Source organism: Vidua chalybeata, chromosome 39 (assembly GCF_026979565.1).
Source record: "Vidua chalybeata isolate OUT-0048 chromosome 39, bVidCha1 merged haplotype, whole genome shotgun sequence".
NCBI lineage: Eukaryota > Metazoa > Chordata > Aves > Passeriformes > Viduidae > Vidua > Vidua chalybeata.
The window spans coordinates 3,629-23,910 of record NC_071568.1 but is presented as its reverse complement, the minus strand read 5'-3'; the positions used below and the strand labels follow the sequence as shown (position 1 = coordinate 23,910).

Sequence of the window (20,282 nt, the reverse complement as noted above, 5' to 3'; positions counted from 1 at the left end):
AAGGTTGGGTTGGGGACGTCAAGGTTGGGTTGGTGACGTCAATGTTTGGTTGGGGACACCAAGATTGAGTTGAGGACACCAAGGTTGGGTTGGTGACACCAAGGTGGGGTTGGTGACCCCAGGGAGGGGTCGGGCGGTGGCCGCTGACCTTTGACCTTGTGCGAGGCGGCCGCCCGGACCTCGGCCTCGCAGTCCTTCATGAGGCTCTGGAAGGCGCCCACCAGGTCGGTCTTGGTGATCTCGGGGCCCACGGCGCGCTGCAGCTGCGGGGACACGGCCCACGTGCGTCCAGGTGTGCCCAGGTGTGCCCCCAAACATCCCCCAGACCTCCAAAAATACCCCAAACCCCCCAGAAACTCACCCCAGACCCCCCAAAACCCATCCCCAGGTGCGCCCAGGTCCACCCAGGTGTGTCCCCAAACATCTCCCAGACTTCCCAAAATGCCCCAAACCCCCAAAAACTCATCTCAAACCTCCCCAAAACCCATCCCCAGGTGTGCCCAGGTGTGCCCAGGTACACCCAGGTGTGCCCAGGTGCACCCAGGTCCACCCAGGTGTGCCCCCAAACATCTCCCAGACCTCCAAAAATGCCCCAAACCCCCAAAAACTCATCTCAAACCTCCCCAAAACCCATTCCCAGGTGCCCCCAGGTAAGCCCAGGTGCTCCCAGGTCCACCCAGGTGTGTCCCCAAACATCTCCCAGACTTCCCAAAATGCCCCAAACCCCCAAAAACTCATCTCAAACCTCCCCAAAACCCATCCCCAGGTGTGCCCAGGTACACCCAGGTACCCCCAGGTGTGCTCAGGTACCCCCAGGTGTGCCCAGGTGCGCCCAGGTGTGTTCCCAAACATCCTCCAGACCTCCAAAAATGCCCCAAACCCTCCTCAAAACCCCCAAAACTCACCCCAGACCCCCCAAAACCCATCCCCAGGTGCACCCAGGTACCCCCAGGTGTGCCCAGGTACCTCCAGGTGTGCCCAGGTGTGTCCCCAAACATCCTCCAGACCTCCAAAAATGCCCCAAACCCCCAAAAACACCCCAAACCTCCCCAAAACCCATCCCCAAGTGTGCCCAGGTGTGCCGAGGTACCTCCAGGTGCGCCCAGGTGTGCCCAGTTGTGTCCCCAAACATCCCCCAGACCTCCCAAAATGCCCCAAACCCCCCAAAACTCATCTCAAACCTCCCCAAAACCCATCCCCAGGTGTGCCCAGGTGTGCCCAGGTACACCCAGGTGTGCCCTGGTGCACCCAGGTCCACCCAGGTGTGCCCCCAAACATCTCCCAGACCTCCAAAAATGCCCCAAACCCCCAAAAACACCCCAAACCTCCCCAAAACCCATCCCCAGGTGCCCCCAGGTAAGCCCAGGTACACCCAGGTGCCCCCAGGTGTGTCCAGGTGTGCCTCCAAACATCTCCCAGACTTCCCAAAATGCCCCAAACCCTCCTCAAAACCCCCAAAACTCACCCCAAACCTCCCCAAAACCCATCCCCAGGTGTGCCCAGGTACCCCCAGGTGCGCCCAGGTGTGCCCAGGTGCGCCGCCCACCTCGGTGAACTTGTCGGCCACCATGTAGCGCACGCGCCAGGACTTGTCCTCGGCCGCCTGGCGCAGCGTGGGCATCACCAGCCCCTCGAGCTCCTCCTGCGGCAGCAGCTGCGCGATGCTCACGCACGCCTCCACCGCCAGCAGCCGCACCGAGTCCTGCAGGTGTGCACAGGTGTGCACAGGTGAGCCACAGGTAACCCCCAGGTGAGCCACAGGTAACCCCAAAGGTGACCCCAAAGGTGACTTCCCCACAGTGACACCCCCATGTTTAAGCCTCCACCGCCAGCAGCCGCACCGAGTCCTGCAGGTGTGCACAGGTGTGCACAGGTGTGCACAGGTGAGCCACGGGTAACCCCCAGGTGAGCCACAGGTAACCCCAAAGGTGATCCCCCCACAGCGACCCTCCCATGTGCACAGCTACACCGCCAGCAGCCGCACCGAGTCCTGCACAGGTGTGCACAGGTGAGCACAGGGAACCCCCAGGTGAGCCACAGGTAACCCCAAAGGTGACCCCAAAGGTGACTCCCCTACAGTGACCCTCCCATGTGCACGGCTACACCGCCAGCAGCCACACCGAGTCCTGCACAGGTGTGCACAGGTGAGCACAGGTGAGCCACAGGTAACTCCAAGGTGACTCCCCCACAGTGACCCTCCCATGTACACGCCTCCACTGTCAGCACCCCCACTGAGTCCTGCGCAGGTGTGCACAGGTGAGCCACAGGAACATCCAGGCGCCCCCCAGGTGCCCGCCAGGTGTGCCAGGCACACCCCCAGGTGTGCCCAGCCCCCCCAGGTGTGCCCAGCCCCCTCAGGTGCCCACCAGGTGTGCCCGGGTAACCCCAGGCTCCCCGCAGCTGCCCACTGGGTGTGCCCAGCTCCCCCCAGGTGCCCCCCAGGTGTGCCCAACCCCCCCAGGTGTGCCCGCCCGGTGTGCCCAGCCCCCTCAGGTGTGCCCAGCCCCCCGCCAGGTGCCCGCCAGGTGCGCCGTACCTGCTCGTCGGAGGCCAGGTTGGAGAACATGGGGATGATCTCGCTCTTGACGTGCTCCAGCTCCAGCACCTTGGCGAACTCGCCCAGCTTGGAGGCGGCCGCGCGCCGCACCATGGGCGTGTCGTCCGAGCACAGGTTCCGGAAGTACCTGCGGGCACACCTGGGTCACCTGGGCATGGCCCACACACACCTGGGGGGCACCTAAGTACACCTGGATACACCTGAGGGGCACCTGAGTACACCTGGGCACACCTGAGGGGCACCTGAGTACACCTGGACACACCTGAGGGGCACCTGAGTACACCTGGACACACCTGAGTACACCTGGGCACACCTGAGGGGCACCTGAGTACACCTGAGGGTCATCTATGGGTGTGTTGTCCCACCTGAAGTACCTGCAGGCACACCTGGGTCACCTGGGCCCTGCCCACACACACCTGGGGGGCACCTGAGTATACCTGGGTACACCTGAGGGACACCTGAGTACACCTAAGGGTGATGTATGGGTGTGTGGTCCCACCTGAAGTACCTGTGGGTACACCTGGGCACTACCCACACCCACCTGGGCACACCTGAGGGGCACCTGAGTACACCTGTGTCACCTGGGCATGGCCCACGCACACCTGAGGGTCACCTGAGTACACCTGAGGGTCACCTATGGGTGTGTGGTCCCACCTGAAGTACCTGTGGGCACACCTGGGTCACCTGGGCACACCTGAGGAGGGTTGGTGACCCCCATGGTCACCTCACTGACCCCACACCCACCTCAGTGACCCTGTGGCCACCCCAATGACCCTGTGGCCACCTCAGTGACCCCAAGGATGGATTGGTGACCTTGTGGCCACCTCACTGACCCTGTGGCTACCTCACTGACCCCACACCCACCTCACTGACCCTGTGGCTACCTCAGTGACCCTGTGGCCACCTCAATGACCCCAAGGATGGATTGGTGACTTCGTGGTCACTCCAATGACCCTGTGGTCACCTCACTGACCCCACACCCACCTCACTGACCCTGTGGCCACACCAATGACCCTGTGGTCACCCCAATGACCCTGTGGTCACCTCAGTGACCCCAAGGATGGATTGGTGACTTCGTGGTCACTCCAATGACCCTGTGGTCACCTCACTGACCCTGTGGCCACCTCAGTGACCCTGTGGCCACCTCTGTGACCCCAAGGATGGGTTGGTGACCCTGTGGTCACCCCAATGACCCTGTGGTCACCCCAATGACCCTGTGGCCACCTCGATGACCCCAAGGATAGACTGGTGACCCTGTGGTCACCTCAATGACCCTGTGGTCACCCCAATGACCCTGTGGTCACCTCAATGACCCCAAGGATGGGTTGGTGACCCTGTGGTCACCTCACTGACCGCAAGGATGGATTGGTGACTTCGTGGTGACTCCAATGACCCTGTGGCCACCTCACTGACCCTGTGGTCACCCCAATGACCCTGCGGTCACCTTAGTGACCTCAAGGATGGATTGGTGACCCTGTGGTCACCTCATTGACCCCAAGGATGGATTGGTGACTTCGTGGTCACTCCAATGACCCTGCGGTCACCTCACTGACCCCAAGGATGGGTTGGTGACCCTGTGGCCACCTCAGTGACCCCACGCCCACCCCCCCCACGGCAGCGGTCACTCACTGGCGCAGCTCGGCCTTGACCGGGCTGGACACTCGCGGGTAGCAGACGCTGAAGAGGCCGCAGGCCGAGGTGCGCGACGTGAACCAATCTCCTCCGGCCAGGCGCTTGACCAGCGGCACGAAGTGACCCTCGAGGTCCGGCGGCGAGTGCTCGTGGGACACGGCCCGCAGCGACTCCACCGCCTTGTCCCGCACCACCGTCTCCTCCACCGTGGCCAGGCTCTCCAGCGGCGGCTGCGGACACACCGACAGGTGGACGTTGGGTGGACAGGTGGACGTTGGGTGGACAGGTGGATGTTGGGTGGACAGGTTGACGTTGGGTGGACAGGTGGACGTTGGGTGGACAGGTGGATGTTGGGTGGACAGGTTGACGTTGGGTGGACAGGTGGACGTTGGGTGGACAGGTGGATGTTGGGTGGACAGGTGGACATTGGGTGGACAGGTTGACATTGGGTGGACAGGTGGACGTTGGGTGGACAGGTGGACGTTGGGTGGACAGGTGGACATTGGGTGGACAGGTGGACGTTGGGTGGACAGGTGGAAATTGGGTGGACAGGTTGACATTGGGTGGACAGGTGGATGTTGGGTGGACAGGTGGATGTTGGGTGGACAGGTGGACGTTGGGTGGACAGGTGGAAATTGGGTGGACAGCTGGACGTTGGGTGGACAGGTTGACGTTGGGTGGACAGGTGGACATTGGGTGGACAGGTTGACGTTGGGTGGACAGGTGGACGTTGGGTGGACAGCTGGATGTTGGGTGGACAGGTGGACATTGGGTGGACAGGTGGACGTTGGGTGGACAGTTGGAGATTGGGTAGACAGGTGGACGTTGGATGGACAGGTGGACATAGCATGGGAAGATGAACACAGGGTGGACAGAGGAACGTGGGATGGACAGATGGACATGGGACGGACAGAGGAACAGCACGGACAGATAGACAGGTGGACATGGGATGGACAGAGGAACATGGGATGGACAGATGGACACGAGGCCATCAGATGGACACGGGGTGGTCAGATGGACAAAGGAATGTGGGATGGACAGGTGGACAGATGGACTTGGGATGGACACAGGAGCGTGGCATGGACAGATAGGTGGACATGGGATGGACAGAGGAACGTGGGATGGACAGATGGACACGAGGTCATCAGATGGACACAGGGTGGTCAGATGGACACAGGGTGGACACGTGGAGACAGGGTGGTCAGATGGACACAGGGTGGTCAGATGGACACGGGGTGGACAGGTGGACATGGGATGGACAGAGGAACACGGCACGGACAGATGGACATGAGGCCATCAGATGGACATTGGGTGGACAGATGGACACAGGACGGGGGTTTGGAGCTCCCAGGTGTGTTCCAGCCCTGCCCAGGTGTGCTTTTGGGGTTCCCCAGGTGTATTTTTGTGTCCCCAGGTGAGTTTTTAGCCCCCCCAGGTGTGGTTTTGGGGTTCCCCAGGTGTATTTTCAGCTCCCCAGGTGTATTTTTGTGTCCCCAGGTGAGATTTTAGCCCCCCCCAGATGTGTTTTTGGGGCTCTCCAGGTGTATTTTGGGCTGCCCAAGTGTGGTTTTGTCTCCCCAGGTGAGTTTTTGTCCCCCCAGATGAATTTTAGTGTTTCCCAGGTGAGTTTTTGTCCCCCCCCAGGTATATTTTGGGGCTCCCCAGGTGTATTTTGACTTCCTCAGGTGAGTTTTTGTCCCCCCAGGTGTTCCCCAGGTGTGTTTCTTCCCCCCCCAGGTGTGTTTTTGTCCCTCCCAGATGTTCCCCAGGTACATTTTGGGGTTCCCCAGGTGTATTTTGTCCCCCCAGGTGTGTTTCTGTCCCCCCCCAGGTGTGGTTTTTCCCCCCAGCTGTTCCCCAGGTGAGTTCTGTCCCCCCAGGTGTGTTTTTCTCCCCCCAGGTGTGTTTTTCCCCCCCCCCCCCAGCTGTTCCCCAGGTATGTTCTGTCCCCAGGTGTATTTCTGTCCCCCCAGGTGCATTTTTTCCCCCCAGGTGAATTCCTGTCCCCCCAGGTGTGTTTTTCTCATCCCCAGGTGTGTTTTTTCCCCCCCCAGCTGTTCCCCAGGTGAGTTCCTGTCCCTCCAGAAGTGTTTTTGTCCCCCCCAGCTGTTCCCCAGGTGTATTTCTATCCACCCTGGTGTGTTTTTCTCCCCCCCAGGTGTGTTTTTGTCCCCCCCAGCTGTTCCCCAGGTGTATTTCTGTCCACCCTGGTGTGTTTTTCTCCCCCCCAGGTGTGTTTTTGTCCCCCCCAGGTGTTCCCCAGGTGAATTCCTGTCCCCTCCAGGTATGGTTTTTTTTCCCCCCCAGGTATGTTTCTGTCCCCCCAGGTGTGTTTTCCCCCCCCAGCTGTTCCCCAGGTGAGTTCCTGTCCCCTCCAGCTGCATTTTTGTCCCCCCAGGTGAGTTCCTGTCCCCCCCAGCTATTCCCCAGGTATGTTTCTGTCCCCCCAGGTGTGTTTTTGTCCCCCCAGCTGTTCCCCAGGTGAGTTCCCGTCCCCCCAGGTGTATTTTCTATCCCCCAGGTGAGTTTTTCTCCCCCCCAGGTATGTTTCTGTCCCCCCAGGTCTTCCCCAGGTATGGTTTTTTTTCCCCCCCAGGTATGTTTCTGTCCCCCCAGGTGTGTTTTTCCCCCCCCCAGGTGTTCCCCAGGTATGTTTCTGTCCCCCCAGGTGTGTTTTTGTCCCCCCCCAGGTGTGTTTTTTTCCCCCCCCCCAGGTGTTCCCTAGGTATGTTTCTGTCCCCCCAGGTGTGTTTCTATCCCCCCCAGGTGTGTTCCCCCCCCCCAGGTGAGTTCCAGGTGAGGCTCCTACCAGCAGGCAGTGCACGAACTCGGGTCCCCCCACGAGGGCGGTGAAGGTGCCCAGCTGCTCCGCCAGCGCCAGCAGCACCTCGTCCTCATCGTAGATGGTGTCTGCGACCGCACAGGTAACACACCTGTCACTCACCTGGCCCCTCCCGCAGCCGTCAATCACCCGCAGGCCCCGCCCGCCTCCCTAAGCCCCGCCCACAACTCACCCACAGGGAGACTTCGGCCGATTTTTCAGCTTCCCGTGGGAATTTTGCGACCTTCCCGGCATGCCCCGCCCCCAACCCATCCCCTCACAAATTTTGGGAGTTTCCCGCCAAATTTTGGGATTTTTTTTTTTTCCCCCGCCCAATTTTGGGGCCCTGCAGGTACCGGTGAGGAAAGGGAGGAGCTCGCTGCGGGTTCGCTCCACGCCCAGCGCCAGCGCGATGGTTGAGAGCTTCTTGATGCTGTTGAGGCGCAGCTGGGAGGGGGAAATTGGGGGAAATTCAGGAAAATTTGGGGAAATTTGGGAAAAATCCGGGGGAAAAAACGGCGGGAATCGCCCCCCCTCATGAAGAAACTCCGCCCCCAAAGCGGCGCAGCCAATCAGGAGCGGCGTCTCACGGCTCTGCAGCGGCGCCGCGGTAGAGAGGAGGCCTCCGATTGGCCGCGCAAAGCCCTGCCCATGCCGGCGGCAGCCAATGGAGAGCGGCGCTGCCGCGGCCTCTCGCTGCCATTGGCTGCGGCGAGGAGGGAGCCGCGCTGCCCCGCCGCTAGGGGGCGCAGCGGCAGGAGGGGCGAATCCCCCCCCCCAACCAGAGCGCTGCCGACCAATCAGAACGCGCCTAACAAACACAAACCGCCCCTCCAACCAATCAGAGCGCGCTTTTCACCGCAATCCCCCAACCGCCCCGCGCATGTAACGCCGCCGCCCATTCGCCCGCGCCTGAGGGGACCGGGCCGCCTCATCCAATCAGCGCGGCCGTCTCATGGCGGCCATCAGCAGCGGGGCCTCGGCCACCGGGCGATGGCGGCCGGGCCCCGGTAGCCGCGGAAGAGGCCCCGAAGGCCCGGAACGGCCCGGGGGTACCGCGGCGAGGCCCCGGCAGCGGTACCTGCACGTCCTCGTTGCGGAGCTCGTCGATGAGCACCGCGATGGGGTAAAGCGAATCGTCGCCGTCCGCCGCCGCCATCTTCGCCGCCGCCGCCGCCCCGGCTCTGAGGGGCCGCACGGGGCCGCCCGCTCCGCTCCTGCAGGGCTTCCGCGGCGCCGATTGGTCGGCGCCGCCGCAGCGCCCGCCTGGCGGCTCTTCCCATTGGTTGAGGGGGCTGCCTGTCAGTTGAAGCCCCGCCCATGCGGACGGCACGCTGAGTCGCGCTGCGATTGGGCGACGCGGTTGATTGACAGCGCGGAGGGGCGGGGCGAGGCGTTGCTGGGCAACGCGGAGGCGCCGTGTTGGAGGCCGGGACGAACTGGGACAAACTGGGACGAACTGGGACGAACTGGGACAAACTGGGAGCCGCTGGATCATACTGGGACAGACCGGAATCCCCTGGGAGCGGACTGGGAGCCGCTGGGTTATACTGGGACAAACTGGGACCCTCCAGGGCCTGAACTGGGACAAACTGGAGCCGAACTGGGACAAACTGGGTTATACTGGGACAAACTGGGTTATACTGGGACAAACTGGGACGCACTGGGACCCCTCCAGTGCCAAACTGGTTTATACTGGGCCGCCCCCGTAGCAAAAACCACCCCAAACCAGTAAAAACCAGTACAACTTGGCCAGGCCCCGCCCCTGCCCCTTGAAGCCACGCCCCACCACAGAACGCGATGACGTCATCGACTGGCCACGCCTTTATTGAGGTGGGGGGAAGGCACTGGGGGGAACTGGGCCAGACTGGGATGGACTGGGATGAACTGGGATGGACTGGGAGGGACTGGGATGAACTGGGAGGGACTGGGACAAACTGGCGGGTCAGATGCGGCCGGCCTGCCTCAGTTTCCCCATCAGACTCTTAATGCTCTGTGCAGCACTGGGCTGAACTGGGATGAACTGGGACAAACTGGGATGAACTGGGAAGGCACTGAGGATGAACTGGGAGAGCCCCGGCGGGTCAGATGCGGCCGGCCTGCCTCAGTTTCCCCATCAGACTCTTAACACTCTGTGCAGGACTGGGATGAACTGGGACAAACTGGGCTGAACTGGGATGAACTGGTACAAACTGGGATGAACTGGGATGAACTGGTACAAACTGGGCTGAACTGGGAAGGCACTGGGGACGAACTGGGACAAATTGATGGGTCAGATGTGGCTGGCCTGCCTCAGTTTCCCCAGCAGGCTCTCAATGCTCCATACAGCACTGGTACGAACTGGGACAAACTGGGATGAACTGGGATGAACTGGGATGAACTGGGACAAACTGGCGGGTCAGATGCGGCCGGCCTGCCTCAGTTTCCCCAGCATGCTCTCGACGCTCTGTGCAGCACTGGGATGAACTGGGACAAACTGGGATGGACTGGGACAAACTGGGAGGGACTGGGACAAACTGGGAGGGACTGGCAGGGACTGGGACGAACTGATGGGTCAGATGCGGCTGGCCTGCCTCAGTTTCCCCAGCAGACTCTTAACACTCTGTGTGGGACTGGGATGAACTGGGACAAACTGGGCTGAACTGGGATGAACTGGGATGAACTGGGAAGGCACTGAGGATGAACTGGGAGAGCCCCGGCGGGTCAGATGCGGCCGGCCTGCCTCAGTTTCCCCAGCAGGCTCTCAATGTTCCATACAGTGCTGGGATGAACTGGGATGAACTGGGACAAACTGGGATGAACTGGGCTGAACTGGGAAGGCACTGAGGATGAACTGGGAGAGCCCCGGCGGGTCAGATGCGGCCGGCCTGCCTCAGTTTCCCCAGCAGGCTCTCAATGCTCCATACAGCACTGGTACGAACTGGGACAAACTGGGAGGAACTGGGATGAACTGGGAGAGCCCTGGCGGGTCAGATGCGGCCGGCCTGCCTCAGTTTCCCCAGCATGCTCTCGACGCTCTGTGCAGCACTGGGATGAACTGGGACAAACTGGGATGGACTGGGACAAACTGGGAGGGACTGGCAGGGACTGGGACGAACTGATGGGTCAGATGCGGCTGGCCTGCCTCAGTTTCCCCAGCAGACTCTTAACACTCTGTGCGGGACTGGGATGAACTGGGACAAACTGGGCTGAACTGGGCTGAACTGGGATGAACTGGGAAGGCACTGGGGACAAACCGGTGAGTCCCGGGGGGTCCGATGCGGCCGGCCTGCCTCAGTTTCCCCATCAGACTCTTAACACTCTGTGCAGCACTGGGACAAATTTGGACAAACTGGGCTGAACTGGGCTGAACTGGGAAGGCACTGAGGATGAACTGGGAGAGCCCCGGCGGGTCAGATGCGGCCGGCCTGCCTCAGTTTCCCCAGCAGGCTCTCGACGCTCTCCACCTTCTCGCCGCCCGCCCTCGGGGGGGGCTCCTGCAGCTGCAGCAGCCGCAGCCGGGGGGGCCCCGCGGGGAGCCCCAGCTCGGCCGTGGCCACGACCTCCAGAGGCTTCTTCTTGGCCTTCTGGGGGGGGGGACAGGGGGAAAGATTTTTTGGGATTAAAAAAAAAAAAAAATTAGGATTTTTTTGGGGGGTTTTGGAGGATTTTTTGGGGGATTTTTTAGGATTTTTTTTTATTTTTGGGGGGATTTTTTGGGATTTTTAAAATTTTTTTTAAAATTTTTTTTTGTTTTTTTTTTTTTTTTAATTTTTGGGGGATTTTTGGGTTGGTTCTTTTTGATTTTTTTTTTAATTTTTTTTTTTTTGTTTTTTTGGGGGATTTTTTTTTTTTACTTTTTTGGGATTTTTGAGGGTTTTTTGGATTTTTTTTAAATTTTTGGGGGATTTTTTGGGGTTTTTTCGATTTTTTAAGGAACTTTTTGGGATTTTTTTTGGGGGTTTTTTTGGGATTTTCTTGGGATTTTTTTTTATTTTTCTGGGAATTCTTTTTTTTTTTTTTAATTTTTTGGGATTTTTTGGGGATTTTTCTGGAATTTTTTGGGAATTTAGGGAATACCCAAAAATTTGGGGGAGTCCCAGGAATTTTGGGAATAACCAGAAATTTTGGGAAAATCCCATTCCCAGGTGTGAGGACAACAGGTCTACCCCCATTGGCCTCTATAGGGAACACCGAAATTTTGGGGAATTTTGGAAATTTTGGGGAATTCCACGGGATTTTGAGGATCTTGAGGATTTGGGGAACACCCTGAAATTTGGGGAACACCCTTGAATTTGGGGAAAACCCAGAAATTTTGGGAAAATCCCATTCCCTATAACCCCAGGTGTGAGGACAACAGGTCTACCCCCATTGGACCCTATGGGGACCACTGGAATTTTGGGGAATTTCGGGAATTTTGGGGAATTTCCCGGGATTTTGAGGATCTTGAGGATTTGGGGAACACCCAAAAATTTGGGGGAGTCCCAGGAATTTTGGGGGATCCCAGGAATTTTGGGAATAACCAGAAATTTTGGGAAAATCCCATTCCCAGGTGTGGGGACAACAGGTCTACCCCCATTGGCCTCTATAGGGAACACCGAAATTTTGGGGAATTTTGGAAATTTTGGGGAATTTCCTGGGATTTTGAGGATCCTGGGAACACCGTGGATTTGGGGAACACCCAAGGAATTTTGGGGAAAACCCAGAAATTTTGGGAAAATCCCATTCCCATTCACCCCAGGCGTGAGGACAACAGGTCTACCCCCATTGAACCCTATGGGGAAACACCGGAATTTTGGGGAATTTCGGGGAATTTCCCGGGATTTTGAGGATCCTGGATTTGGGGAACACCCTTGAATTTGGGGAAAACCCAGAAATTTTGGGAAAATCCCATTCCCTATAACCCCAGGTGTGAGGACAACAGGTCTACCCCCATTGAACCCTATGGGGAAACACCGGAATTTTGGGGAATTTTGGAAATTTCGGGAATTTGGGTGAATTTCAGGGAACACCCCGGGAATCTCGGGGTCCCCCCCCCCGGGTTTTTTTTTTTTTTTTTGGGGTGCCCCACGCACCATGATGTTGGGCAGCGTGGCGTAGCGGGGCTCGTTGAGCCGCAGGTCCGCGGTCAGCACGGCCGGCAGCCGCAGCCGCAGCGTCTCCAGGCCTCCGTCCACCTCGCGCTGGACGCGCACGGCGCCGGCCTCCAGCTCCACCCGCGAGGCGAACGTGCCCTGCGGGGACCGGTATGGACTGGGACGGGACCGGTATGGACTGGGACGGGACCGGTATGGACTGGGACCGCACCAGTATGGACTGGGACCGCACCAGTATGGAGCGGGCCCGCCGCCATTTTCACAGCCCATGGGGGAATATATCCCACAATGCCCCGCGGTTCCGGGGGAATAGATCCCACAATGCCCCGCGGTTCCGGGGGAATGTATCCCACAGTCCTCTGCGATTTAAGGGTGAGTATATCCCACAATCCCTCGCGGTTCCGGGTGAGTAAATCCCACAATGCCCCGCGATTTAAAGGGTGAATATATCCCACAATCCTCCGCGATTTAAGGGTGAATATATCCCACAATCCCCCGCGATTTATGGGTGAATATATCCCACAATCCTCTGCGATTTAAAGGGTGAATATATCCCACAATCCTCCGCGATTTATGGGTGAATATATCCCACAATCCTCTGCGATTTAAGGGTGAATATATCCCACAATCCTCCGCGATTTAAAGGGTGAATATATCCCACAATCCCTCGCGATTTAATGGGTGAATATATCCCACAATGCCCCGCGCGCGGCCTACCTGCGGCCAGTCCAACATGGCGGCCAGGAGCTGCCCGGTCTGGTTGCAATCGTCATCGATGGCCTGGGGGGGGGGACAGGGGATCAATAGGGGTCTATAGGGGATCTATAGGGGATCAATAGGGGTCTATAGGGGATCAATAGGGGTCTATAGGGGATCTATAGGGGTCTATAGGGGATCAATAGGGGATCAATGGGTGTCTATAGGGGATCAATAGGGGTCTATAGGGGTTCAATGGGGTCTATAGGAATCAATAGGTATCAACAGGTATCAATACAGGATCAATAGGGAATCAATAGGGGATCAATAGGATTCTACAGGGGATCCATAGGGATCGATCAATAGGGGATCCATAGGGATCTATAGGTACCAATAGGGATCCATAGGAATCAATACAGGATCAATAGGGAATCAATAGGCATTCACAGGGGATCCATAGGTATCGATAGGGGATCCATAGGTATCAATAGAGGATCAATAAGGGATCAATAGGGGATCAATAAGGATCAATAGGGGATCAATAGGAAATCAATAGGTAACAATAAGGGATCCATAGGGAATCAATAGGGGATCAACAGGGAATCAATAGGGAATCAATAGGTATCAATAGGGGATCAATAGGAAATCAATAGGGAATCAATAGGTATCAATAGGGGATCTATAGGGGATCAATAGAGGATCTATAGGGACCAATATGCAATCAATAGGAAATCAATAGGGATCAATAGGGAATCAACAGGTATCAATAGGGGATCAATAGGTATCAATAGGAGATCAATAGGTATCAATAGGGAATCAATAGAGGATCCATAGGGATCAATAGGAAATCAATAGGTATCAATAGGAGATCAATAGTGGATCAATAGGGGATCAACAGGTATCAATAGGGGATCAGCAGGGAATCAATAGGTATCAATAGGAAATTAATAGCTATCAATAAGAGATCAATAGGGGATCAATAGGTATCAATAGGGGATCAACAGGGAATCAATAGGGGATCAATATGGGATCAATAAGGGAGCAATAGAGAATCAATAGGAAATCAATAGTGGATCAATAGGGAATCAACAGGTATCAATAGGAGATCTATAGGGGATCAATAGGGAATCAATAGGGATCAATATGGGATCAATAGGAATCAATAGTTACCAATAGGTATCAATAGGGGATCTATAGGGGATCAATAGGAAATCAATAGGGATCAATATGGGATCAATAGGTATCAATAGGTATCAATAGGGGATCCATAGGGGATCCATAGAGAATCAATAGGGGATCAATAGCAAATCAGTAGTGGATCAATAGAAGATCAATAGCTATCAATAAGGGATCAATAGTTATCAATAGGGGATCCATAGAGAATCAACAGGGGATCAATAGGGGATCAATAGGGATCAATAGGGAATCAATAGGTATCAATAGGGGATCAGTAGGGGATCAATAGAGGATCAATAAGGAATCAATAGTTACCAATAGGTATCAATAGGGGATCTATAGGGGATCAATAGGGGATCAATAGGGATCAATAGGGAATCAATAGGAAATCAATAGTGGATCAATAGGGGATCAATAGGGATCAATAAGGGATCAATAGGAGATCAATAGTGGATCAATAGGAATCAATAGTTACCAACAGGTATCAACAGGGGATCTATAGGGGATCAATAGGAAATCAATAGGGATCAATAGGGAATCAATAGGTATCAATCGGGGATCAATAGGGAATCAATAGGTATCAATCGGGGATCAATAGGGGATCAATAGGTATCAATCGGGGATCAATAGGGAATCAATAGGTATCAATCGGGGATCAATAGGGAATCAATAGGTATCAATCGGGGATCAATAGAGGATCAATAGGTGCCCCCAGGTGCCTCACCTGCTTGCCCAGCAGCACCAGGTGCGGCTGCAGCCGCCGGGCCAGCGCGGCCAGAGCCGCGGCCACCTCGCGCGGCCCCGCGGCCACGCCCTCGCCCAGCTCGGCCAGCACCGCCCGGTCGGCGCCCATGGCCAGGGCCGTGCGCAGGGTCTCCTGCGGCGGGGAAGGGGTTAATGGAATATCCCGAAAAATCCCAAAAATAGCCCAAAAATATCCCAAAATATCCCAAAAATAACCCCAAAAACGGCGAAAAACGGCCCAAAAACGGCGAAAAAACGGCGAAAAAACGGCCCAAAATAGCCAAACTCAGCCCAAAACCAGCCGCAGTCGGCGCCCATGGCGAGGGCCGTGCGCAGGGTCTCCTGCGGCGGGAAGGGGTTAATGGAATATCCCGAAATATCCCAAAAATAGCCCAAAATATCCCAAAATATCCCAAAAATGGCGGAAAACGGCCCAAAAACGGCGAAAAACGGGCAAAAACGGCCAAAAATAGCCAAACTCAGCCCAAAACCAGCCGCAGTCGGCGCCCGTGGCCAGGGCCGTGCGCAGGGTCTCCTGCGGCGGGGAAGGGGTTAATGGAATATCCCAAAAAATCCCAAAATATCCCAAAAATATCCCAAAATATCCCAAAATAAACCAAAAATGGTCAAAAACGGCCCAAAAATAACCCAAAAACGGCGAAAAACGGCCCAAAATAGCCAAACTCAGCCCAAAACCAGCCGCAGTCAGCGCCCATGGCCAGGGCCGTGCGCAGGGTCTCCTGCGGCGGGGAAGGGGTTAATGGAATATCCCAAAAAATCCCAAAAATAACCCAAAAATATCCCAAAAATAACCCAAAAACGGCAAAAAACGGCCCAAAAATAACCCAAAAACGTCGAAAAACGGCCCAAAATAGCCAAAATTAGTCCAAAACCAGCCGCAGTCGGCGCCCATGGCCAGGGCCGTGCGCAGGGTCTCCTGCGGCGGGGAAGGGGTTAATGGAATATCCCAAAATATCCCAAAAATAGCCCAAAATATCCCAAAATATCCCAAAAATGGCGGAAAACGGCCCAAAAACGGCGAAAAACGGGCAAAAACGGCCAAAAATAGCCAAACTCAGCCCAAAACCAGCCGCAGTCGGCGCCCGTGGCCAGGGCCGTGCGCAGGGTCTCCTGCGGCGGGGAAGGGGTTAATGGAATATCCCAAAATATCCCAAAATATCCCAAAAATATCCCAAAATATCCCAAAAATATCCCAAAAATGGCGAAAAACGGCCCAAAAACGGCGAAAAACGGGCAAAAACGGCCCAAAATAGCCAAACTCAGCCCAAAACCAGCCGCAGTCGGCGCCCATGGCCAGGGCCGTGCGCAGGGTCTCCTGCGGCGGGGAAGGGGTTAATGGAATATCCCAAAAAATCCCAAAAATAGCCCAAAAATACCCCAAAATATCCCAAAAATAACCCCAAAACCGGCGAAAAACGGCCCAAAATAGCCAAAATTAGCCCAAAACCAGCCGCAGTCGGCGCCCATGGCCAGGGCCGTGCGCAGGGTCTCCTGCGGCGGGGAAGGGGTTAATGGAATATCCCGAAAATAACCCAAAAAAATCCCAAAAATAGACCAAAATATCCCAAAATAACCCAAAAATGGCAAAAAACGGCCCAAAAATAACACAAAAATGGTCAAAACCGGCCAAAAATAGCCAAACTCAGCCCAAAACCAGCCGCAGTCGGCGCCCGTGGCCAGGGCCGTGCGCAGGGTCTCCTGCGGCGGGGAAGGGGTTAATGGAATATCCCAAAAAATCCCAAAAATAGCCCAAAAATATCCCAAAATATCCCAAAATATCCCAAAATATCCCAAAATATCCCAAAATAACCCAAAAATGGTCAAAAACGGCCCAAAATAGCCAAAAATAACCCAAAACCAGCCGCAGTCGGCGCCCGTGGCCAGGGCCGTGCGCAGGGTCTCCTGCGGCGGGAAGGGGTTAATGGAATATCCCAAAATATCCCAAAATATCCCAAAACCGGCAAAAAACGGGCAAAAAATGGCAAAAATTACCAAAAAATTACCCCAAAACAGCCAAAAAATGGCCAAAAATGGCCCAAAAATACCAAAAAATGACCCAAAAATACTCAAAAAGAACCCAAAATTCAGAGTGTCCTGTGGGGAGGAAGGGGTTAATGAAATATCCCAAAATAGCAAAAAATAACCCAAAAATGGCCCAAAAACAGCAAAAAATGGCCAAAAAAGGGACAAAAAAGGGTCCAAAAATACCAAAAAATGACCCAAAAATACTCAAAAGTAACCCAAATTTCAGGGTCTCCTGTGGGGAGGAAGGGGTTAATGAAATATCCAAAAATATCCCAAAAATAACCCAAAAATAACCTAAAAATGCTCCAAAAATTGGCCAAAAAATGACCCAAAATTGTCGAAAAACGGCCCAAAATTGGCCAAAAACGGGTCCAAAAATGCCAAAAAATGACCCAAAAATACTCAAAAATAACCCAAATTTCAGGGTCTCCTGTGGCGAGGAAGGGGTTAATGAAATATCCTGAAATATCCCAAAAATGGCCCAAAAATAACCCAAAAACGGCAAAAAATGCCCCAAAAATGCTCCAAAAATACAAAAAAAAAAACCTCCAAAAAAAGCCCCAAAAATACAAAGAAAATTCCCAAAATTACCCCAAAAATTGCTCCAAAAGTACAAAAAAAACTCTCCCAAAACCACAAAAATCCCATCCAGGTGTGCCCAGGTGTGCCCAGGTGTGCCCAGGTGTGTTCCTATCCCCCCCAGGTGTGCCCAAATTCTCAATTTCCCCCCAATTTCCCCCCAATTCTCCCCAATTTCCCCCCAATTTTCCCCATTTTCCCCCATTTTTCCCCTCCAGCTGCCCCCAGGTGCCCCCAGGTGCCCCCAGGTGTGCCCAGGTGCCCCCAGGTGTGCCCAGGTGTGCCCAAATTCTCAATTTTCCCCCAATTTCCCCCCAATTCTCCCCATTTCCCCCCATTTTCCCCCTCCAGGTGTGCCCAGGTGTGCCCAGGTGTGTCCCTATCCCCCCCAGGTGTGCCCAGGTGTGCCCAGGTGTGCCCAAATTCTCAATTTCCTCCCAATTTTCCCCCAATTTTCCCCATTTTCCCCCATTTTTTCCCCAATTTTCCCCCATTTTTCCCCTCCAGGTGCCCCCAGGTGTGCCCAGGTGTGTTCCTATCCCCCCCAGGTGTGCCCAGGTGTGCCCAGGTGTGCTCCTATCCCCTCCAGGTGTGCCCAGGTGTGCCCAAATTCTCAATTTCCCCCCAATTTTCCCCATTTTCCCCCATTTTTTCCCCATTTTTCCCCCATTTTCCCCCTCCAAGTGCCCCCAGGTGTGTGCCCAGGTGTGCCCAGGTGTGCCCAGGTGTGTCCCTATCCCTCCCAGGTGTGCCCAGGTGTGCCCAGGTGTGTTCCTATCCCCCCCAGGTGTGTCCAGGTGTGCCCAGGTGTGCTCCTATCCCCTCCAGGTGTGCCCAAATTCTCAATTTCCCCCCACTTTTCACCATTTTCCCCCCAATTTTCCCCATTTTTCCCCTCCAGGTGCCCCCAGGTGTGCCCAGGTGTGTTCCTATCTCCCCCAGGTGTGTGCCCAGGTGTGCCCAGGTCTGCTCCTATCCCCCCCAGGTGTGCCCAAATTCTCAATTTCCCCCCAATTTTCCCCAAATTTCCCCCAATTTTCCCCAATTTTCTCCCCTTTTTCCCCTCCAGGTGCCCCCAGGTGTGCCCAAATTCTCAATTTCCCCCCAATTTCCCCCCAATTTTCCCCATTTTTCCCCTCCAGGTGCCCCCAGGTGTGCCCAGGTGTGTTCCTATCTCCTCCAGGTGCCCCCAGGTGTGCCCAGGTGTGTTCCTATCTCCTCCAGGTGCCCCCAGGTGTGCCCAAATTCTCAATTTCCCCCCAATTTCCCCCCAATTTTCCCCATTTTTCCCCTCCAGGTGCCCCCAGGTGTGCCCAGGTGTGTTCCTATCCCCCCCAGGTGTGCCCAGGTGTGCCCAGGTGTGTTCCTATCTCCTCCAGGTGTGCCCAGGTGTGCCCAAAGTCTCAATTTCCCCCCAATTTCCCCCAAATTTCCCCAATTTTCTCCCCTTTTTCCCCTCCAGGTGCCCCCAGGTGTGCCCAGGTGTGCCCAGGTGTGTGCCCAGGTGTGCCCCTCACCTGGCTGGCGCGCGTGCCCAGCGTCGCCACCACCACCTCGGCGGCGGCGCCGGCCTCGCGCAGCCTCACGGCCTCCTCGAGGGCGATCTCGCAGAAGGGGTTCAGCGAGTGCTTCACGCCCTGCGTCTGCACCGCCGCCCCGCCCGGCGCCACCCGCACCTGCCGGGCACACCTGGCACAGGTGAGGGCACCGCCGGGGCCGGGGAGGGGGCGGGTCGGGGTTTTTTTGGGGTTTTTGTGGGGTTTTTGGGGGGTTTTAGGGGTTTTTTAGGGTTTTTTTGGGGGGTTTTGGGGTTTGGAAGGTGGGCACAGGTTGGTACAGGTGTGCCCAGGTGTGCCCAGGTGTGCCCAGGTGAGTTCTCTCCCCTCCAGATTGAAAATTACCTCAGGATTTTGGGATTTTTGGGGTTTTTTTTAGGTTTTTTTGGGGTTTTTTAGGGTTTTTTGGGGGGGGGGTTGGGGTTTGGAAGGTGGGCACAGGTGTGCCCAGGTGTGCCCAGGTGAGTTCTCTCCACCCATGACTGAAAAATATCTGAGGATTTTGGGTTTTTTTGGGGATTTTGGTTTTTTTTTGGGGTTTTTTAGGGTTTTTTGGGGGGGGTTTTGGGGTTTGGAAGGTGGGTACAGGTGTGCCCAGGTGTGCCCAGGTGTGCCCAGGTGTGCCCAGGTGAGTTCTCTCCATCCCAGCCCAAAAATCCCAGCAGGGTTTTGGGGATTTTGGGGGTTTTTTGGGTTTTTTGGGGGGAATTTAGGGTTTTTTGGGGGGGGTTTGGGTTTGGAAGGTGGGCACAGGTGGGCACAGGTAAGCACAGGTGGGTACAGGTGTGCCCAGGTGTGCCCAGGTGAGTTCCCTCTGCCACAGAATAAAAATGACCCCGAATTTTGGGGAGATTTGGGGGTTTTTAGGAGATTTTTGGGGTTTTTAGGGGGGTTTTGGGGGGGTATTGGGGGGGTTTTGGGGTTTGGAAGGTGGGTACAGGTGTGCCCAGGTGTGCCCAGCTGTGCCCAGGTGTGCCCAGGTGAGTTCTCTCCACCCCAGCCCAAAAATCCCAGCAGGGTTTTGGGGATTTTGGGATTTTTTTTCGTTGTTGTTTTTGGTTTTTTTAAGGGGGATTTCAGGCGATTTCGGGGTTTGACACCTGTGCCCAGCTGTGCCCAGCTATGCCAGGTGTGCCCAGGTGTGCCCAGGTGTGCGCAGCCGCGCTCAGTTGCCCCCTCCCCCACCCCTCCTCCCCCACCCCAAATTTCGGGATTTTGCCGCTCCCTGCGGGGTGGTTCCGTGGGGGGAGGGGTCAGGGGGTGCCCAGCCGTGCCCAGGTGTGCCCAGGTGTGCCCAGGTGTGCCCAGGTGTGCCCTTACCTTGACGGCGAAGTCAATGACGCGCTTGACCCCCACGAGCACGCGCAGCGCCGCCATTGCTGCCGCGCTGGCCACGCCCA

At 55.9% G+C, this 20,282-nt stretch overlaps 2 protein-coding genes across 3 annotated transcripts in view; both read right to left on the bottom strand.

Moving 5' to 3' along the window:
• Positions 1-8,219, bottom strand: part of PPP2R1A (protein phosphatase 2 scaffold subunit Aalpha) — a 16,715-nt gene extending 8,496 nt beyond the window's left edge. Inside the window, exons 1-7 of the mRNA XM_053968652.1 lie at positions 8,092-8,219; positions 7,367-7,457; positions 6,999-7,099; positions 4,187-4,419; positions 2,537-2,684; positions 1,547-1,702; positions 149-263 (exon numbers count right to left, since the gene is read on the bottom strand). Coding sequence (XP_053824627.1) covers positions 149-263; positions 1,547-1,702; positions 2,537-2,684; positions 4,187-4,419; positions 6,999-7,099; positions 7,367-7,457; positions 8,092-8,169 — 922 coding nt within the window. The 5' untranslated portion in view covers positions 8,170-8,219. The remainder of the gene's footprint in view (positions 1-148; positions 264-1,546; positions 1,703-2,536; positions 2,685-4,186; positions 4,420-6,998; positions 7,100-7,366; positions 7,458-8,091) is intronic.
• The window catches only part of ETFB (electron transfer flavoprotein subunit beta), a 23,668-nt gene extending 3,386 nt beyond the window's left edge, over positions 1-20,282 (bottom strand). The window contains exons 1-6 of one of the 2 annotated variants that reach the window (XR_008435371.1): positions 20,203-20,282; positions 18,844-19,002; positions 14,682-14,834; positions 12,803-12,865; positions 12,065-12,223; positions 8,869-10,576 (exon numbers count right to left, since the gene is read on the bottom strand). Coding sequence is in view for 1 of the 2 variants with exons in the window: in XM_053968663.1 (XP_053824638.1) it covers positions 10,403-10,576; positions 12,065-12,223; positions 12,803-12,865; positions 14,682-14,834; positions 18,844-19,002; positions 20,203-20,259 (765 nt within the window). In the remaining variant the exon portion in view is untranslated. Of the gene's footprint in view, positions 1-8,816; positions 10,577-12,064; positions 12,224-12,802; positions 12,866-14,681; positions 14,835-18,843; positions 19,003-20,202 lie in introns of those variants that run through there. The other variant, XM_053968663.1, reaches the window with a different exon arrangement.